This window comes from Plecotus auritus (assembly GCF_963455305.1).
Source record: "Plecotus auritus genome assembly, chromosome: 15".
Lineage (NCBI taxonomy): Eukaryota > Metazoa > Chordata > Mammalia > Chiroptera > Vespertilionidae > Plecotus > Plecotus auritus.
The window spans coordinates 11,125,187-11,146,292 of record NC_137781.1 but is presented as its reverse complement, the minus strand read 5'-3'; the positions used below and the strand labels follow the sequence as shown (position 1 = coordinate 11,146,292).

The window sequence follows — 21,106 nt, the reverse complement described above, 5'->3', positions numbered from 1 at the left end:
CACTTTTATAGCAATTACGAGACAGGTTCTCCTTTGAGGCCCCATTTCAACTTGTGGGAAAAGTCGCCGGCACCTCCAGGCCTCAGCTCTGCGGCGGTGAATGGGGAGGAAGAATATTTTTGAACGCTGCCCATTCAGCCATCAGGCGCCGACCTCATCCAGCGGCGGATGCGTGTCTGGTGGACTCAGATCTCCTTGACGATCTGGCACCAGGGGTACCAGAAGCTCAGGGAGACAAAAGAGGGTTCAGATCAGAGACGGAGCTGCATCTAATACCCTGGGCACAGCAGGGCTTCTATCTCTCCCCGAAACCCTCCCCTCGCCCCCAGGATGGGCGCAAATCTCAGAAGAGGAGCCAGCAGCAGCTGAAAGGCGGGCTCTATCAGATTAGAAAAAAAGATGAGTGGGATGGATGAGAACGATCAGGCTAAGTGACAAGCATCCTGAGGCCCCCAGCAAGAGCGGGGACATGCGCCCATTTCAAGCGAGGGGTCAGGCCGACAGCCATCGCCCAGCCCTGCACCGGAGCGCCCCAATTTCAGAGCGCCCGGGTGCACCCACATCTGAACTTACAAAGGAGATAAATTGGAGGCCGGCGATTAGCATCACAAAATGATTATTCCCTTTGTAAAAGGCTTCGCTGCAGGACTGCTTTAAATAGTGCATTTAAACCATGATCTGATTTGCTAAATTCGATTTATACACATCCACCGCCTAAGCTGGCGTGCGGCTAAATTGACATGGCTTCCCTGGGCACGGAGGAGGGGAGAGGCCAGCCATTATTTGGGGCCTTTAATCCTTGTAGACAGTAACTAATCTGGGGGGCTGTACCCTGTTTTTCTTCCACAGCTGGGGCTCTCGCTGCCAACGGGCCTCGGCCGTCCACCCTGCCTGGCCAGGGCAGCGCGGGTTCAGAGAGAAGGGGCAGGATTTGGCCGGGATCTGGCCCTTGGAGCCTTTCTGCCAATAGGGGCTTCTCACCCATAAGCCGACTCCCCCCACCCCCCCACCCCCCGACACACACCCAGGGGGACAACTTTCTGGTACAGATTTCTGGGGAGCCGGCCTGTGGCAGGCTCCCTAAATTTATTCGGTGCCTACAGTGAGCATGCGAGGGGTTCAAAGGCCACTTTTGGGGAGCCATGGAAATGTCCTAACCTGTGCAAGCTCTGGAGATCTGATGAGCCAGCCGCCTTCTGCGATTTGTACTTAAGCCTCCGGAACCAAACCCAGGCAGGCACCCGGGCTGCCTCTCTGCCCAAGAGGACAAAAGGATGGGTGTCCCAGGTCTCATGGCGACCGTGTGACCGACTCTGTGACCCTGCCAGCAGGTGACCCTCCTTAGTCCCCATAAAGGGACCTACAGGTCTCACTGACAACCTGCTTCCTCCGTAGAAAAATGACCCCTCCTCCCGTGAGGTCCAACGAGGTGGTGATGAGGCAATTAGGAGCCAGACCACTGTCAAAGCGGGGAACACACCACCCAGCTCACAGCACGTGCTGAGAGGGGTCTAAGGAACTTACGGGCTCAGAAATGCAACATTCAGCCCTGGCCAGTTTGGCCCAGTGGATAGAGCGTCTGCCCCCCGGACTGAAGGGTCCCGGGTTCGATTCCGGTCAAGGGCACGTACCTTGGTTGCAGGTTCCCCGGCCCAAGGGGTGCGTGCAGGAGGCAACCCATCGATGTGTCTCTCTCACATCGATGTTTCTCTCTGTCTCTCCCTCTCCCTTCTACTCTCTCTCAAAACCAATGGAAAAAATCTCCTCGGGTGAGAATGAACAACGACAACAAAAAGAAACGCAACATTCACAACACAAGTCCATTCTGAGAATTCCACTCCCACCCCATCTCTCCGTCCAGAGGTGTAGCCTTTAGCACCACTCACTCATTCACCAAATATCTGCAGCCACACACAAGGAGCCCAGCCCAGCCCTGGGAATGGGGGTGCTCAAAGGGACCAGACGGCACACAGGTCTGAGGGACGGAGGGACCAATAACACAGCTAAACCGTTTCCCTGTTGACAAGCCCACTGACGCCTGTTCATCAGAGAATGGGAAGCAGGACTCCTGGGCCCCAGTGCTTGCTCTCCTAGCGACCTTTATGATGGAGGCGGGGGGGGGGGGGTGATGGGGGAGGGAGAGGGGACCCTATCCTCTCTGGGCCTGGTCCCTCATCTGTGACGCAAGCACTTGACCTACATAATCTCCAAGCTTTAAGTTTCTATTAATCTTGCCCTGACCAGGAATCGAACCGTGACCTCCTGGTTCATAGGTCGACGCTCAACTACTGAGCCACGCCGGCACGCCGGCCGGACTCTATAATCTTATGGAGGAAAAAAAAATGTCCCCGTCTCTAAACATTCTGATGACCGTTCTTTTTCAAACAAGTGTTAACCATCCTATTTTCTTCTTTGTCTTTGCTGCCAGGAGGCTCAGAGCAACCACCATATTCATCTATTTTTAGGCCAGAGCTTTAGGCCAGGAGGCTGGGGAGTGATGGGCTGTGTCCCGTGGGCGATAAGATCAGAAAGGTGATGAACCCCCGTGTTTGTGCAAGAAGAGCAAAGAGCATGTGAGGTTAAGAAGCCAGGCTTCTGGGCCCTAGGCGGTTTGGCTCAGTGGGTAGAGTTTCCGACTGCGGACGGAAGGGTCCCGGGTTTGATTCTGGTCTCTGGCATGTACCTCGGTTGCAGGCTCCTCCCGCACAGGTCAGGGCACGTGCAGGAGGCAACCAATCAATGTGTTTCTCCCACATTGCTATTTCTCTGCCCTTCCCTCTCTTCCACTCTCTCTAGAAACTCTCTCTAGAAATCAATGGGAAAATATCCTCAGGTGTGGATTAAAATAATAAAAATAATTTAAAAAGAAGTCAGGCTTTGGGGCAGACCAGACAGCTCTGTCTATGCCAAACAGGAAACCATCACCCTCCCTGCCAAACAGGCCCCAAGGCGAAACGCTTAGCACCGGGCCAGGCACAAAGAGTAACTCGATACACACAAAGGAACATTCCCGGAGCTCCCCAGTCCCTCTGTACAAACACACATGCGTGGGACCTGCCTCAGGGCCGCGGTGGGGCACCCGGAGCAGCCGGAACAACAGCGACTGCGCGTAAATTCCTCACCAGGTTGGGGGCGGGGGGGGGGGGGTGCGGCAGAGGACCGCAGCTCTGACCTGCAGGGACCGAGGCCTGCAGGGGTCGAGCTCAGAGTTGCTGGGGTCGAGCTCCAGCGTCAACCCTGCTGTCTTCCTCCCCAACAGACCGCAGCCAGCCCGGAAGGAGCGAATGGAACCTCCAGGCCCCAACTACGCGGGCGACGGGAGACCCCGGCCTTTTCCGCGGGCCCTCTGCGCTCGGCCGCGGATCACCCCCAACCCGGGAAGGGCGGCCTCGGTCTGCTCGTCCTCTAGGCCTCGCCCTCTAGGCCTCGCGGTTTCAAGAAACAGCGGCGTCAGCCGCGCGCCTTACATTTTTGCTGGGACACAACCAAAGGGCAGGGCGGACGCGCTGCGGTCCTACGTGAAGCAGCTGTTTCTGGGGACCCTCCTCCAGCCCAGTGCGCCCTCGGGCCGCGGGGAGGCCGTCTGCGCCCCCGCCCCCCCGCTCGGGCCAGACCGAAGCCTCGGGCTCCGCAGCAGCCCGGCGAGAGCGCACGGCCGGCCGGGAGCGCACGCAGCGACCTGGGGCGACAGCAGCCGCGACGGAGGGTCTGGAGGGCCCTGGCGGGAAGGGGGACCACTGCGCTCGCTGTGGCTTCCTGGGGTCGTTAGTACCTGAGGTCCTGCCGGGTGCCGGGCGGTGGACACTGCTGGGCGGGGCTCTCCACGCGCTGCGCTCCTGGGGCTCGGGGTCCGGTGGCGCCCGTCCTGGCGCCCACGCAGCCGCACTGCGTCGCGCTCTCAAGGTGACTTCCGGCCCGCGGCACCCACCGGGCCGGGCACCTCGGGTCCCAGGCCGGAGCGGGGAGCGCGCCCTGGTGCCCGCGGGGAGTGCTGGCCGGGCCGCCGGTTGTGCGGACCCTGCGCCCCTCTGCGCCCGGGTCCGGGCCGGTGACTCCGTCTCCGCAGCCGGTACAGTGGGTTCGCGGCCGGCCTTTGGGGTGTCGGAGCCCGCGCGGCCCGGAGGCAGCGCACAGCGCGCCGTCCCCACTGGAGGGGCGAGGCCACCGTGCGCCGCGGGCTCCGCAGGACGCCGACCCGGAGCGCCCGGGTGGCCCAGGGGCCGCGTCGGAGGCCGGAACCTTGAGAGCGGCCGCTAACCAGGCGCCTACTGTGTGCGCCGCGCCGCCGCGCCCAGCTCTGCCGGATTGAATCACCAAACACAACGAGTTGGTGAGTGTATTGTTAGCGCCGTTTCGCCGGGAGTAGGGGACGGGTGGGGTGGCCTTGGATCCGGGCTGGGGACGAGGGTCGCCTTCCTGGTGACCCAGGAAAGCACAGCCGCTCCGCCGGCCGGGCTCGGTCTTCCAAGCTCCGAGGCGCCGCCCGGAGCGCGTTCTCCGGGACGCTCGGGGCGGCGTGGGGGATGCCCGGGCCACTCACCTTTCTGCAGTCGCCCTCGGACGAGAGAGCTGGTGCCCACGGCGAGTTCGTGCCCACGAAGAGGGAGGGCGCTGAGCACCGGAATGGTGCGGGGAGGAAGGCGCAGGCAGGGCAGTAGCTGTAAAACAGAGGGAGACCTCAGGCGCCCCCCACTCCCGCCCAGATGCGCTCCCCTTCCAGCTCAAAGGGGGCAGGGAGGACGCGTCCTCCGGGTCACGACCACAGCCGATCGCAGCCGGGGATGCGGGAGGGAGGCCCGTTGGGGGTTCTGGCTGAGGGGGTCACTCCTAGCTCCATCCTGCCAGCAGGCCGGGCACCCCCCACCCCCAGGCCGCCGCGGGAGGCCGCGCTTGGAGCGAACCCCTGCACGCTGAGAGCTGGAGCGGGGGAAACGCAGGCCCGCGCGGTAGGGATGTGCATGGGGCCCAGCGCAGCGCAGAGAGCGGCAGGCGCAGCCTGGGGCGACCCTGCCCCAACACCCAGCTAGGGACCCCAGGCCACTTTCCAGAAGCAAGTTAGAAATGCTGAGCCCAGAGCTGATATGGGCCTGTGCTGCTCCTCCCACGCCAGCCACGCTTGGAACTTTCCAGTGTCCCAATGCCCTCCTAGGGGTGCCCCTTGGCGTCCTGGTTTATCTCCCAAAGTGGGGGCGCTCTGGGGCACGGATCACTTCTTCCATGAGATGCAGGACATCACTGGTGCTTTCACCGTCTCCAGCGAGTAGAGGTTAGAATTCCAGACCCAGACGGTCATGCGCACTCCGGGCCCAGCTGCAGAAAGAGCTATTTATTAGGCGCCCACTGTATGCGGGCACCTTATTTGTATATTTTGGTTCTCACGGGACTCCTGGAGTCATGAACCCCATTTCACAGACAGACAGAGACACAGAGGCCCAGAGAGGGGGTGTGGCTTGTCAAGGAGACTCTGCGTTGTAATGGCCAAATCATCCTCCAAAAACCGCCTCAAAGCTCCGCAGTGGCTCCCCCCCCACCCCAGCCGCCCGCCCTTCTGGAATGGGGATCCCGGTTTATTCACTCAGTCCAAGCTAGTGCTGGGTCTTCCCCTCCTGCCTCCATTCAGGAAATGTCACCCCCGGGGGCAGGGGGCAGGAAAGGCCACAGGGGCAGCCAGTCCTCCGGCTGAACACCACTCCAGGACACCCCACCCCCTTTTAGCCTGAGTCCCCAACCTTGGGGAAAACTGGCACTGCCTTGTGCTGGCCAAAGATCCACTCCTGATTCTGAAAGCCCCGTCTACACAGTCCCAGAAGTGGGTGACCTGCATTCCTATCCGGATAATTCGAGCAGGAGGAAATGAGAGAAGGGGCAGGGAGGGCGTGCTATTTTTACACACAAACCCAGTGGGGACCTGGGGGGACTCAGGAGCTAAAAAAAGAGGGGCATTGCGAGAAGACGTCCCTCTCTGAGAGAGAGAGAGAGAGAGAGAGAGAGATTCCCAACTGATAATTCGGCAGGAAGCCTGAACGCCCCCACCCTCTAAGCTGAGAGGCACTTTTTCTTTAAATGACGTCTGTGTGACGTTCATGTGTTTTTTCTCCCTTCAATGAAGCCTCTATAAGAGACAACCTCTGTTTTGTTTTTTTTAAAAAAACTATATTCATTGGGCCTGAGGTGCAAGAAATAAAAAGCAAAATGAAATTTAAATTTTCTTTTAAAATGGGTTTTTTCAGAAGAGGGCCAGGGGTCCAGCCCCCACCCCCAGGCTGCCTGGGAGGCAGAGAGCGCTGGGGGGGGGTGCGGGGGGAGGGGTTCAATAGACGGGGAGGCACCCAGGGATGGGGGGACCGAGGCGATGGTGTCTGAAACCTCGCTCTCCAGGAGGAAGAGAAGAGGGACCTTTTCAAAGTAACCCCAAGGCCTGGCCAGCCGGCTTGGCTCAGGGGTGGAGTATCGACCTATGAACCAGGAGGTCACGGTTCGATTCCTGGTCAGGGCACATGCCTGGGTTGCGGGCTCGATCCCCAGAGTGGGGCATGCAGGAGGCAACCGATCCATGATTCCCCCTCATCATTGATGTTTCTGTCTCTCCCTTCCTCTCTGAAACCAATAAAGATATATATTTTAAAAAATAACCCCAAATGGCTGGTGCAGGACCAGCCTAGCCTTGAGTGTGGCCAGTGGTACCCACCCCTTTTTCCAACTCCCCGTCCTTCTCCACCGAGTAAGATACAAAGAACAGGGATCCAACCAGAAACAGGGGAGCAGCTCCCCTCCCAGCACCCCCCTAATTTATGGGGGTGACAAAAACTAGGTCGGCAAGCTAATGGGGGTGGCGAGGTGACCAGGGAGGGGGGTACCGTGCAGATGGGAGCTGAAGGAGAGTTCTAATTAGCACAAAGCCCGCACCTTCCATTAATAGCTCTCCCTCAGCTCAGGATGCCGAGAAGGGAGGCAAGTGGGAAGGTGTGAGGCTCACCTGTCCTCGGCCCGCCCCCCCCCCTCTGCTTATTAACAGGCAGGGGTGAGAACAGGGCTGTCCTGGCAGAAGACCAGCCCGAACCAGCCCCCACCCCCAATGGAATTCCAGGTCTGACTTCTGGGCCCATCCCAGGGAGAGTGCTGAGCACAAGGCCAGTGTGACCATCCACAGGCAAGCTGGACAGTTGCTCAGCCATGCCTCTGAGGACGGTGCTCCCTTACAAACAACAACAGCCCAGCCAGCGTGGCTCAGGGGTGGAGCATCGACCTGTGAACCAGGAGGTCACGGTTTGATTTGATTCCCGGTCAGGACACACGCCTGGGTTGCAGGCTCCATCCCCAGTGTGGGGCGTGCAGGAGGCGGTGGATCCGATTCTCTCTCATCATTGATGTTTCTCTCTCTCTCTCTTCTCCCTTCCTCTCCAAAATCAATAAAAATATATTAAAACAACAACAAGAATAACAACAAAAAACAACCCTCTGGCGTACGCTCCACATATATGAAACCCTAGCTAGGTGCTTGGTAAGAGGACTCAAAAGGAGGGTGGGGAACCATTGGCAGAGGCAGGAGGGAAGTTTCTGGAAAGACCAAAAGGCTGCCTCCCTGTTGGTTCCATGGGTGTAAATGCATTCGTCAGACCCCATGGAGCTGTGCACCTAGGATCTGTTTCTCTATGTGAATGGACTTCCAATCACATAGGTCGGTGTATGTCGCTGTCTGTCACATGCATACACGCAGAGGTCTCGGCCTCTGACCAGGCTCCCCAGCGCCTGTGATCCCTGGGCCAGAAGGTTCACACCCTTTTCCAGGGTCACCGTGGAGAAAGGGGCCGCAGCAGCTGGGGGAAGGGGCCCGGAGCACATCTCGCACGCTCAGGCCCGGCTGGCTGGCCGCGGAGGGAGGAGGAATGTCTGAATTGAATCAATTAGCGGCAGAAAACTTCAGAAAAGAAGTGAGGCCCTTCATAAAAACAAAGCCCACTCCTTAATCCCCAAAAGCAATCCCCTCACCCATTCCCAGGGCCCTTCCTCCGTAAACAAAGACGTCCCTGCTGCCTGGTCCACACCTCGACGTTCATTAGGAGCTGATGTTAGAGACTGCATTCCAGCCTCCTGGAGTGCCCTAACGACTGGGACCCCAGGGCATGGGCTCAGGTCTCTCTCTCTCTCTCTCTCTCTCTCTCTCTCTCTCTCTCCCCCCGCCCCCCCGCCCCACATCTCCTCTCCTCTCCTCTCCCCATAGCAGTCCGTTCTTCCTCTCCCCCCCACTCTTTCTTCTCTTCTTCAAGTCAGTGAATAATCAAACCCAAGACAAGGAAATTAAGATGAAGACATGGCTAACTCCACTTTGTCCATTTATTTTGACAAGTGCCATTTAATTTTCATTCTTTTTCGGGGGTTCTTTTTTAAAATTATTTTTTATGGATTTCAGGGAGGAAGGGAGAGATAGAAACATTCATGAGGACAGGGAATCATTGATCAGCTGCCTCCTGCATGTTGGGACCCAGCCTGCAACCCAGGCATGTGCCCTTGAAGGGAATCAGACCTGGGACCCTTCGGTCCGCAGGCCGAAGCTCTATCCACTGAGCCACACCGGCCGGGGCTCATTTTAATTCTTGATGCTAATACTTCCTGGCAGCCGAGTAGAGGTGCTGGGGTGTAGTTGGGGATATTGATGAAGTCTGCCTAATAAGACCCCTCACTCCATCCCGGGCCTGCAGAGCTGCCTGCCAGAGAGGGAGGCTGAGACCACTGGTTGGTGGTCGGGTCTGTGGGGGTGGGGGTGGAGAAGGTTAATGGGTTTGAGGATTAGGGAAGGGGGAATCAACCCGGTTCTAGAAAAGAGGCAAATATGCAAGTCCCTCATGGTGCGTGTATTTAAACACCGGGAGAGCACACGAGGTGATAAGGAGGCCCAGGCGTGCGCACACGCCACATGCCTGTTTACACACGAATCTCCAATGTGCACATCAGCAGAGGCCCAGAGACAGGAGGCTGTGGGCAATTACAAACTGAAATCCAAATGGAAAGACGTGATGCACAGAGCTCTCTATCTCGTCCAGAGACCTTTCTCCTGCTTATCAGATGCCTCAAGTGGGCCAACATGGCAAACATTTGGACGGTAACCAAAAGGGCAGGTGGTTGTTTTTTTTGTTTGTTTTTGTTGTTGTTGTTGTTTTAAAGCTGGTGAGTACTTAGGAGGCCCCCTTCAACACACAATGAACCATGAAACCCAGGTCTGGGATGGATATTGTTATAGCTCCCCCCAACCCCACTGCCACCCTTAACATAAACTGATTGTCACAGAAGGGCATGATTCGGTATGTAAATCAAAAATACACAAGAATAGGTATATTATACAGGGTGTCCCCCCCCAAAAGGCATATACACTTTGAACAATTATTCATTCCAATGGGTTAAATGGAAAAGAAAGAAACATCCGCTGAGCCATCAGCTGTAAAGTGTGTATACCTTGTGGGGGGACACCCAATATATACAAATATGTCATCATTTGGTCCAAGCACATAGTTATCTGTGCATCTGAAGGTATATATTCCAAAGCATGGACATTAACATTACCTACAATAAGGACAGGTTCCAGTTGTCATACAATGAGTGCTTTTTGAATGTAAAGAAATAGATGGCACTGTATCTTTTTTTTTTTAAGTACCACACGTTTCCCTTTCTCATCTCCACCGGGGTTGCCCTTGCCCAAGGCAGTTTGGGGACATTCCAAGAGACGGAAGTGGGTTATCCTGAGACCAGCTGCACTTCCCGCCTCGGGACAGAGTCCAGGATTTTCCTAGAGTCTAAAAGCCTACGTTTGACCCTAGCCCAGTGGTCAGCAAACTCATTAGTCAACAGAGCCAAATATCAACAGTACAACGATTGAAATTTCTTTGGAGAGCCAAATTTTTTAAACTTAAACTGTACAGGTAGGTACATTGTTATTAACTTAATTAGGGTACTTCTAAGCTGGCCTTTGCTAAAAACTCAAGGGGCCAAAGAGCCGCATGTGGCTCGCGAGCCACAGTCTGCCGACCACTGCCCTAGCCCATTTGGCTCAGTAGAGTGTCTACCTGTGGACTGAAGGGTCCCGGGTTCGGTTCCCAGTCAGGGCACATTCCCGGATCAATGATTCTCTCTCATCCTTGACGTTTCTATCTCTCTCTCCCTCTCCCTTCCTCTCTGAAATCAATAAAAACATATTTAAAATAAAATAAAAGCCCAGGTTGCGTCCAGCTGCCAGGGCGGGACGATGAACTATGCAGCAATTGCTTGGTTTCCCTTACTGGGCGATTCCAGTGGGGACAAGAGACACGTCTCCCCAACTAAGAGGCACCAGGGGCTCAGAGGAGGTGGCCCATTTGTGTGAGAAGGTTGGTAGGACCTGCCTGCACCCCTGAGGTCCCTTAGAGCGACTTCCCACGCTCCCAGCAGCATCCTCAGCGGCAGGCACCTGGCTCCCAGCTCTCTCGCTGGTCCCAGTTTCCTTGAACCCGTCTCCTTAAAGCCATGACCTGCCTCTGGCGTGGGAAAGGCAGTTTGGAGCTTTTCACAAATCCAGTATCCCCTTGAACCAAAACCAATTAGCCTGGCCCAAGGTCCTGTCATTGAGGCCCCGGCCCTCTTTTCAAACCCCTGCGGCTCAATTACGGCGAGGGGCCGGCCAGTGAATGCCCGGACCACTTAAAGTGGCGCTTACACCGGCCCGGGCTGGCAGGAAGGACCCGGCGCTACCGGCGCTGTGGGGGCCCATTCTCAGAGCCAGTGACCAAGGTTTGGCTCCAGCACAGCCCCTGGCCCTGGCTCTATTTTTAAAAAACCTTCCCCACCTCTGATTCCCAGCTGTCTGGAGGAGAGATGAAAAGCTGGCTCTAGCCCTAGCCAGTTTGGACAGAAGGGTCCCGGGTTCGATTCCGGTCAAGGGCACATGCCCGGGTTGTGGGCTCGATCCCTAGTAGGAGGCAGCCGGTCAATGATTCTCTCTCATCATAGATGTTTCTCTCTCTCTCCCTCTCCCTTTCTGAAATAAAATATATATATATATATTTTTTATTTTTTTTTAAAGCTGGCTCTGGGAAACCACGAGACACCCAAACTGGGCTTCCCCAGAAAGAAGGGACACCCCCAAGTTTTGCCCTCAATAGCCTTGCCCTCCTTGCTAACGGAGAAGGAGCACCTACTGTGTGTTGGGTGCTTTCCGTGATGAGCCTGCAGACCGGCCCATCTTATGGATGAGAAAACTGAGACTCAGAGAGGGAAAGTCGCTTGCCCAAAAGCACAGCACTTAGGGCAAGGTAATTGGCGGGGGGGGGGGGGGGGACCTCTGGGAGCTCCTGAAGAGAGAGAGGGTGAGAGGCAGACCAAGACAGACCTCTGCACCTACATGAGAAATATGGAGGGGAGTCCCACCTCGGGGAATCCATTCCCCTACAAGCTCAGGCTTTGTCCTCACCATGCCTGGCCCAAGCTGAACCCAATGAGGATGGAGTGGGGATAAGGTGCCACCTCTGTCTCCCCCCGCCCCCGCCGTCCCTCCCACCTCCCCTTCACACCCAGGTCCAGGCGGAGAGGAGACTGGCCCTTGGTGATGGGCAGCTCTGCCGGGGCGCCCGGCCGTCACCATGGTGACGAGCATCCCACCCCAGGCCAGCGCTGATTGGTCACTCTCTCCAGGCTGATGGAGAGGGGCAAAAGTCAGGGCGGGATGGGGACGAGATACCCCGACACAGTTGGGTGCCAGAGATGCCAAGGGGGGAACCGGGGGGCTATTGAAATGGCGCGGCGGCCAACGAGGGGCCGCGCGATGGGTGCGCACACCCGGGTGGGAGAAATCGGGCGGCTCTCCGGTCCGCGCCGCGTCGCCGGAGCCTCGAGGGGTGCACGCATCCCTGTGGGGCTGCCCCTGAGCTCAGGGCTGACCCCTCCCTGCCCGTCCCGGACCCGCCCAGCGGCACGTTCGGGTTCGGGTCGGGCGAGCGCAGCGCCGCGGATTAGCGGAGCCCGCAGCCCCGAGGGCGCGGGGCAAGCGCGTTTGGGGCGTGAGCGCGGGGCGGGGCGGCGGCCGCGCCTCTAATCCCGGCGGCGCTGCGTGTGGGAGCGGCCGGATCAGGGAATTAGCGCTGTAACTTCGGATTAGTAACGCTCGCTAAATGAGCGCCTAATTCCGGCCCTTCATGCTTTTCAGAGTCGCCGCCGGGCCCTGGGAGGCCTCCGGGCCTCGCTCCCCGCGCGCCCAGGGCCCATTTCCCGGAGGTCGGAGCTGACCGCGGACAGCTCCCTGAATCAGGCCCGTTTTCAGAGGCGCCTGTGACGCCAGCTTGTCAGTCGCCCGGGCAGAGGCCTACCTGGTCCAACAGTCAGGGCCGGGAGTCCCCAGAGCAGCGAGGAAAAAAGCCCTCGCTGCCTCCCCCACCGCGCCCTACCGGCGGCTTGCTGGGCGACCTTGGCCAGCCCCCGCGCCTTACTGAGCTCGCTATAGCTAGCTGGCAAAGGAACGGGGTTGGGCGAACATCTTTGAGATCCCAACCGATTCTGGCTTCCAAACTGCAGCTTCCATTGCATTGCCAGGCTCCCCCCGAGCCTTTTGCACTGGGGCTTGAACTTGCCACAAAGGTGAGGCCCAGACGTGGCGAGTGAGTGGCCAGAAGAGGTTGGGAGGGCACCCCGGGGTGCGGACAGAAGGCCCGAGGCCCAGCTGGCTCCATCTCTGGGAAGCCAGGAGAGGTGGATGGAGCATCAATTTTGAGCCTCCTGGTCCAGAGGCGATTTGAACGTGGCTCCGTTAGGGAGGGTCATTCCTGTCCAAATCGGGCGGGTTGGTCTCTCTCCAGGGCCATTTCTAGTGGCTCCCACCCTCCCACACCGGAGGTTTGCATGAGCCGATTTCGATTTCGTAGAAAGCGGAAAGAAAGCCGCCTCCTCCCAGGCTCACACTCCTCCATCCCTGGCCCCAGATTTAAGGACTGCCCAGATGGTTTGGGACCCTGGTGTCAAAAAACCCACAAAAACACAAAGAAAAACAACTCATTTGAACCGTGCAGACACAATTGTCAGGCTGCAAAGCCACCGGACTCCTAGTAGGACTAGTTCTTGCAAAATAGCAAAGGGATGGGGGGGGGGGGTGGTGGGAAGGGAAGATGGAAGCCTGGGGCCCAGGGCCAAGCGGCGGGGAAGGGAGGCAGACGCACAGGGTGAGGGGGTGGGAAGAGCTGCTCCATTTCCTCTGAAATGAGGTCACGATCTGCACACAGGCTCCCAGGTGTGCTGGGAGGGGGGGGGGGCTGGGACACTGCCCACGGCCTGCCTGGCGGATCCTGAACCACGCGAGTCACCCTTCGCCGGCCGCTTGCCAAGACAAGGGGAGCGTGACCTCTAAAAATGGGGAGGGGGTGCCCCACGGGACCCAGGAAAGCCTGCTGATTACCTCTGGGGAGGACCCCTGGGGACAGAGCGGAGGGTCGCTGACTTTTCCTGCCTGTTCCTTTTTCTTCTCCTTTAAATTTTATTCTCAACAGCTAACACATTCACGTGGCTCCACATTCAAGAGGTGACACCGTGAACAGTGTCCCCTCTGCCAGCTGGCTACCTGAGCAGGGCAGTTCCTGGCCCCAGGGACAACAGATGTCCCTTCTGGACTGTTTGAATGGTCACCTTTTCCACATAGAGAACCTATTTTCAAAATAATCTTGGTAAGCAAAGGCCAAAAAAATTTTTTTAAAGAAGGCTTTTGAAGGAATGAAAATGGGAAGATACTTGTGTCATTCCAAGTCTGCACTGGGCAGGGCCCGGGGAACATGGGCATGTAGGTACCTGGGCCTCCCTCTGCACGGGGGGGGGGGGGGGGGGGGAGGGGGGGCTGGGGCTGGGTGACCTGGGGGCGTCCCTCAGGCCTCCCCATCTGCCTCCTGGTGTAGGCGAGGGAAAGGGGCCAGGGGATTAGGTCTGAGTGGCGGCCCAAGTCTCTTCAAGCTTGACTGTCATAGCACCCACACACCCGCATACCCAGAAGGCCCCCCAAACCCTCGGGGGCTCTGAACACACACTGAACCCTTCTTCTCTGAGGCAGGGCAGGACCTCTCATGCTCAGGGGGTTCCCCAAGCTTACAGAAGCCGGGCGTTGGGACTTTTGGGGGCGTTAGGGAGGAGAGTGACCTGGAGGCGGATAAGGACCTCAAGAGGGGCAGACCCAAGCGCCGGTGCTGTGTGGGCCCCACTCCCCAAGCCTTGCTAAGAGGGGCTGGGAGCCTTAGTAGCCGGGTGTGCTGCCTTGGGTTGCCATGGAAACGGAATGCAGATTTCCCCCAATTGCTTTTTTATTTGCTAGACATTGTAATACATCTTATGTTGCGACTGGGTGGGGGGGGGGGCGGGGAGGGAGAAGGGGGAGGGGCTGTCGGGAGCTGGCCTGCACCTTAAGCACTCGGGGAAGTTGGGGAGGTGCGGGCGGGAGTGGCCCCGGCCCAGGCTGGTGCGGAGGTGGCGCGGGGCTGAGCTGGTCCCTCCCGCCCACCCGCCTGCGCTGGGTTTGTATGCAGGGCAGGGCCGGCCCGTCCGGGAGGGAGGCCCCCGCCCGGCCCCTCGCCATTGAGCTCACTCCTCGCCAGTTCTGCTCCGCTTCACGCTGCACACAGACCCCCCAACTGCACACAAAGGCAGCTGCCAGAGCCCGTGAAAAGTGATCAAATTATCAAGAACTTGACCTCACTGAGGGGCGAAGCTCCGGCAACCCCCAAGCCGTATGCTAATGGCGCGCAGGCCGACTCGTCGAATAATTCCATAAAGGCCGCATTGTTAGCGGCGGGGCAGCCCCGGTCCACCCCTGCGCTCCCTCCACCCCCACCCGACCCGCCTCTCTCTCTCTCTCTCTCTCTCTCTCTCTCTCTCTCTCTCTCTCTCCGCATTTGCATCCCAAAATCCCCGTCCCAGGCTCCGGGACAGGATTGTTCCCGCCTGATTTATGGGGTGAAGGCGAAGGCTGGCGCCTTCCCCGCCAGCGACCCCTCTGCAACCCCACCCCCCTCCGCTCCCCCGGCCCGCTCCACTTTGGGGTTCCTGCTTCGGCGCTGGGGGACGTGTGGGGGCGAGGGAGGAGGAGTAGGGGACAGCTGGCAAGTTCCTCCGGGGACGAAAACTGTCCCGGAGAGAGAACCGAGGGCAGGTACCTGGTCCGGGCGCGGCCGCTCCGCCGGGCTGAGTCCGCTGGGCCGGCGCTGGGCTGCTTCGGGCTCCTGTGGCTCGCGCGGGCCGGGGCGGCCGGCGGGGCGGGCGCTCGCACGCAGAAGTTGTGGGAGTCATTTCTACTTTCGGTTATCTAGCTTTATGACGGCTCTGTGGCACTCATACAGCTAGATAACCAAAGAGAGAAACGGGCCTCCCTTCGCCACCGCCGCTGCCGCGCCGTGGGCCCCACGTGCCGCCGCCCGCCAGGAGCGGGGACGGGAGCGGGCGCCGCTCCCGGATCCCCGGGGGGCACGCGGGGAGCCAGAGGAGACCGACAGACACACAGACACCCTGACTCCCACCACCGAGGCCGGCAGCCCCCGCCCAGTCCCCTCCCTCCCTCCATCGCCCTCCCTGCGCGCTCTCCGCGACCCCCCGTTCTGTGCGCCTGGGCGCCCGCGCCGGCTGCCCGCTCCGACGGCGTCCCGGGCGCGCTCAGGGCGCCGGTGCGATGCGCTCCACAGCCTCGGGCGCCCCGGCCGCCCCCAGCGCACTGGCCCGCCAGCCCTCCTCTCGCAGGCTAATCGCCCCGCGGGGAAGTGACGTCAGTCCAGGCATCGGCCAATCACAGGCTCCCATTCAAATCCCAGCCCCCTTCCCGCGCTCCGCACCACCCAGCCTTACAATGGCCTCGGCGTTCACGGCCTCCCCTCCCGGAGAGCAGGGCACTGCCCCCTCTGCCCTCCAAAGCGTTCGGGCCGCGCGCCTGGGTGCGCACCGTCTGGCCTTCCCTCCAAGCTCCTCTGCCTCCCCCTAAAGCCCAGGGAGCCCGGCAGCCCCCGCGGACCCTCAGAGTTGGGGAGCGCCAGGGACCAGGTTTGGGGACGCGCCTGCTGGGGCGTGGTGAAGGGCTCTCCAGGGCGGCCGAGTGCGCCCTGGGGAGGCCGAGAGCCGAGAATAGGAGCTGTTTCACCTTCAACTTCCCTCCTCCTCTCCCCGCCCGGCACCTTGCTGTAGACCCAGCCCACGCGCGGAGACTCGGAGGGGAGGGAGCACCGAGTGTCCTGGTGTGCGCGGTCCCACCCACAGTCCCTGGCGCGCGGCGGCGGTTCCGAGCCACGCTCCCCTGCGGCCAGGCCCTGGCGCCCGGTGCAGGCTGCTGGGTCCTCCCGCTCCGAGAGCGTCTAGGAAAGTACAACCGATGGCGCCTGCCCCCTCGGAGATGTCCTAGGCCCCACCTGGTTACATGCTGGTTACATTCGCGTTCCATCGACAAACGAGAGCACAAAGCGAGCCTCGGCCTCCTCCTAGGGCGCTCCACACACACCTGAGCTCCCACGGAAAGGGGCTCAACAGGGGGCAGGCTGCCACCTGGATCCCCTAGAGTCACCCACCTGAGCCTGACCCCAGACCTGGAGGCCTCATGAAAGCTTTCCAGAGGCCAGTGGCCCAGGGGCGCCCCTTCTTGCTCACCCCAGCCATCACCCCCTTCCTCTTGGATACTCTGAGAGCTGGGGAGAGATTCGGCACAAACAGGAGGGTGGGTTCCCGGCTTTCAGTGGTCAAGGCAAGGGGTTTCTGTGCCCAGACTCACCATGAGGTTGGGCGGAAGCACCCATGAGGGTCCATTTCAGTAGGGCCTGGGGCGCTGAGCTGCTCAAAGCCAGCCCACCCCCTTTCCAAAGAAGAGGGGGGCGGGGGAGGATGGTTCGGAAAGGCTTTCGTGATTTTTCCAAATATCCCTTTCTCCCCTAAAACGGACACATCTCCCTTTTGCCAAGTTCCCCATTTTGCCAGGTGTCTGCTGCCCCATTGCTAGTCTCAGCCTGGTTGTATTTCCATCCTGATCCTAGACCCGAAGCAGCCTGCACCCCACCTCCTCCCCAGCCAGCTCGTGCCAGACCAGGCCTGGCGTTTCCACCTCTCCCTCCAACCCCCTGCACACACCCCGCCTTCCAGAAGGCCAAGGAAGGCAGACAAAGAGGGCGAGGCCCGGCAGCCCTGGGGGAGGAACCGCCCGAATTTGGGCCCGAGATAGTTAATTCCGGAGGATTACCATAATTGGGAGGCGCCCCTTGCTCCCCCTCCTCCCGCAGCTCCTGGACCCGCTGTCTCCCCTTCTTGGCTTGTGTGTGTGTGTGTACGCGCGGCCTCCAGAGTCCCCGTCTGTTAGGGCCGCCCGGTGGGAAGGGTGGGGGTGCGAAGGTGGGAAAGGGCAGGGAAGCACGTTCACCTGTGAGAGAGGGAGGGGGAGGGGATGGAGGGGAAGAGAGAGCAGGAGGGAGTCCCCGGGAGTGTGATTTAAGCAGGACGCTGCACAAAATGGCTCCGCAGCGAGGCTCACAGAAACACGGTGGCTGCAGGCGCTGGAGGCCCGGCTGGCAAGCTGAGGGCGGTGGGGGCTCTGGGAGAAAGAATGAAAAGCCTGATTTGGATTCAGTTCAGATGCGGGAGGCCACAGTCCTGGGGGCCGCAGCTCTGCTACCCTCTTTGGGAAACTGAGTCCCTGGGCGGCAAGCAGGCGAGGCTGGCCCGGGAGGCTCCCATGCCCTGCCTTTGTGGGGCGGCGCTGGAGCCAGCAAGCCCTCCATGTCCACCGAAGGGGCCACGGGGAGACCTGGTCTGAGGGTGTTGGCTGTGGGAGGAGGCTGCTCTGCGGGGTCAGGACCGGGCTGCGGTCTCGGCCTCCACACGCAGCTGAGACAGGAAGTGGGCCAGGTGATGCGAGCCAGAGCCACATTGTGTGGGCTGGGCACCGCCCGCTGCGGGGGGGGGGGGGCTGCTGGGCAGGCTGATTCCAGGCCCGGTTTGTGATCGCCCTTTCCTATGCGATTCGTTCTCTGTCATTCGTCCCACACCAGCCCCCTACCCTCGACCTACGGGCCCTAAGGTCACGGGAAAGCAGGCACGGGGTCTGGCTGAGCGCGGGGCGCAGAGACCACAGCCCCAGAGGCGGCGCCGGGCCCTGGCCATGGTGCTGAGAGGGGCGCTGGCCGGGCCTCTCTCTCCAGCGCGGCTGTTGGCGGAACTTCCCCGGTTTGCACCCCACAGTCCCAAACCTGAGCTCCAGAGAAACCAGCAGCTAGCAGGGCAAAGGGCAAGCGCCAAGGGAGCCCCAAAGGGCAGGGGTCTTCTCAAAAGGATCCGGCTTCCTCCCAGTGCCTCCATCTGAGCCCCCATCCCTGTGTCTACAAAAATGCCCGCCCCTGTTGTAGCCTGCAGAGTCACACAACTCGCAACCCCCTGGCATAGTAGACACACACTTGGCCCAAACACCCATCTTGCCTGGTGCACGTGCGTGCGTGTGTGTGTGTCACACACACACACACACACACACACACACACACACAAGTGCTCTGGTACCCATTGGTGACCTCGGCTGCCAGGGTTCCAGGCTGGCTTGGGCCCAGTTCCTATTTCCTGCTGGTGGTTACACAACTCATGGGGGGGCATGACCACCGCTGGAGTGTGACCCCCTTCCCTCCCCGCCCCCGCCCCCGCCCATCTCAGGACGCCGTGAGGGAAGTAAGAGGTTAAGTGGAAGGAGAGTGGGCAGCTCTGACTTTGGACAACAGGCCTCTGCAGGCGCCCTGGTCCAGGGCTCAGAGCCTGAGACCCAGAGACCTCCCCAAACTCCAGCCCAGACCTGACACTCGGCCCGGACCCGTGCTCCTCCCCAGCCCCTCTGGGCCTTCCTCAGGGGACAGATCTGCAGTCACAAGCGAGGCTCAGTCCAGGGGGCCCTTTGCCCACGGCTCCCTCCCTCCCTCCCTCCCTCGCTCCTTCCTCAGGCCTGAGCTTTGACGAAGCTGCTCCTCCCGTTGTCCAGTCTAGAAGCCCAGCACTGGACCAGCTCAGAGGCCCCAGAGTCCTGCACCCGGGCCCCCAGGACCCCCACACCCACCTTCACCGACACCTGCTCAGCTGGGCTGTGGTGCCCTCTCTGGCCTCCACCTTTGGCCACTCTTTCCTCAAGCGGAGGCTCACACATGCGGTTTGTGGGCTCCAGGCTGGGCAGGAACCCCGAAACGCTCTCCTGGAAAGATTTGAGGGGAGCAGCACACCTTCCTGGGCCTCCAGCCGCTGGTGTTGCCCATGGAGGCTCCTTCCCTGGGACCTTGCGCGACCCCCCTCACCCCAGCCTACCCTCCTGCCTCTGTCCCTTGATTGAATGCCAGACCCTCAAATTCCATTCCCTCCCTCTCTGTACCTGAAGACTCCCTCCCCTCCAGAATATGGGGAGGGACTCAGAAAAGAGGCCCCTTTCAGCCCAGCACCCCATCTCTCCCCAGTTACAAAGACTTGGCTATTTTTGGATGCATTCCTATTTCTCCTCCCATGATCTGACCCCGGAGTCTCTCCCAGCTTCTGCCACCTCCCTGCCCTGCTGGAGACCAGCCTGACACCGCCCGCCCCCATGCCCCAGCCTTCTCCCAGAGAAGCCCCCCACCACAGCCTCCACCTCCCCCATCGCCCTCATTCCTTCCAGACTCTGGCGCCTGGGCTGGAGGAGACACCCTCAAACAGATCTGAGAGGCCTGTTCCGGCGCGGAGGGGGGAGCAGGACAGAAAGGGTTTCCCAACAATTTCCCATCACAGAGGCGGCCCAGCGTGCCATAAATCTTGTCTAGAGTGGGCGCCGTGAGTTGCATTATTTCTTAAACTATTTTTGCTTCAGGAAGCCACTTTCTGCGCTATTATTTGTGTGGGAGAGGGCATGAGAAGGCAGAGGGGATGTAGGGGCAGAGGTGAGGAAGGGGGCGGCCGGGGAACTCCCCCGGAAGGGCCTCGCTTTGGAAATATTCTCTCCTTTCGGCTAAACCCCTCTGCAGTCCCACAACTTCCATCTGGCCCTGCTCCCCTTCCCTTTTTGCAAACCCAGAGCCCTCACCTCTGGGCGCTTCCCACTGCCCCACGACCCTCGGCCTCGGCCTTGATGATTTGTTGGGGCTGATGGGTCAGGCCCCAGACGCTGAGCCCCGCCTCCACGCGTAGTCCGAGCGCACCCCTCACCCCGCCCGGTGGCGATGGGACTGCCCGGGCCGCCCCTGCAGCCCACAGGAGCCGAGTGGGGATGCCCCAGCCCCCCTCCAGTCCAGACCCGCGCCCTAGCGCTGCCCCAGCCCCGGCCACAGCGCGCGCGCCCGACCCGCTCCCCCAAATCAGAGACGCGGAGGCGCGGCACTTACGGACCAGGAAGGGGCCCGGGGACCCGCGAGGCAGCGGCGGGGGTGGGGCGGCGGCGGGGACCGCGGCTCCGCGGCCCCTGATCTGGAGTGTCTCCGTACTCGGGCCCAGCGGTGGCCGCTCTCCAGGCGCCCCTGCCCCGGCGGACGCACGCAGAGAGCCGCGGGAGGCGGGCGCGGTGCGGTGGCGCGGGGGCTCCCAGCGGTTCGCGGCTGGTTCGCGGCTTCGCTGGGCTCTGAGCTGCTCCCAGCGCCGCCTTCGCTGGCGGGCACGGCCCGCAGTGACGTCAGCGCGGCTCCCCCGCCCCCCTCTCGTCGCCCCAACCAGTGCGGAAAGGAGGGGGCGGAGGCGAGCAGTGCGGGGCGCTCAGCCCCGCTCCCAGGCGCTTCCTTCCCCAGCCCGCGTGCCTCCAGCCTTTCCCGGGGAGTCGCGGCGCTGTGAGCCCTTCCTTCCCCGCGTGATGCCGGGCTCACCCGGAGCCACCGCCACCAGCCTGGGAGGTAGCGGCGGGCGGCGGGTTGGATGCCTCACCGGCCGCTTAAGCTCAGGGACCCGGGCTGCTTTGGGGAGCATGGAGAGGTGATGGGATTGGGGAGGGGGTCTACTCTCTGGGCCGCAAAAGTGTCGGTGAGGTGAAGGGTATCTACGCTGGATTGGCAGATTTCGGGGCCCCCATGTGAGCTCCAGAAAGATATTTTAGCTCAAAGGAAACGTATCCCGTTCGCAGCCAAGGGTGCCCTCCAGGTTGGGTCCTGCTTTTCCAAGACCCGGTGCC

The 21,106-nt window shown here is 60.5% G+C and overlaps 1 protein-coding gene across 1 annotated transcript in view; it reads right to left on the bottom strand.

Moving 5' to 3' along the window:
* Positions 1-21,106, bottom strand: part of LOC308239034 (uncharacterized protein) — a gene marked incomplete at both ends in the record, with an annotated part of 43,057 nt that overhangs the window by 14,516 nt on the left and 7,435 nt on the right. The window contains 3 exons of the mRNA XM_080651584.1: positions 3,773-4,297; positions 4,541-4,658; positions 20,334-20,592. Of these exons, the coding sequence (XP_080507710.1) occupies positions 3,773-4,297; positions 4,541-4,658; positions 20,334-20,592 (902 nt within the window). The remainder of the gene's footprint in view (positions 1-3,772; positions 4,298-4,540; positions 4,659-20,333; positions 20,593-21,106) is intronic.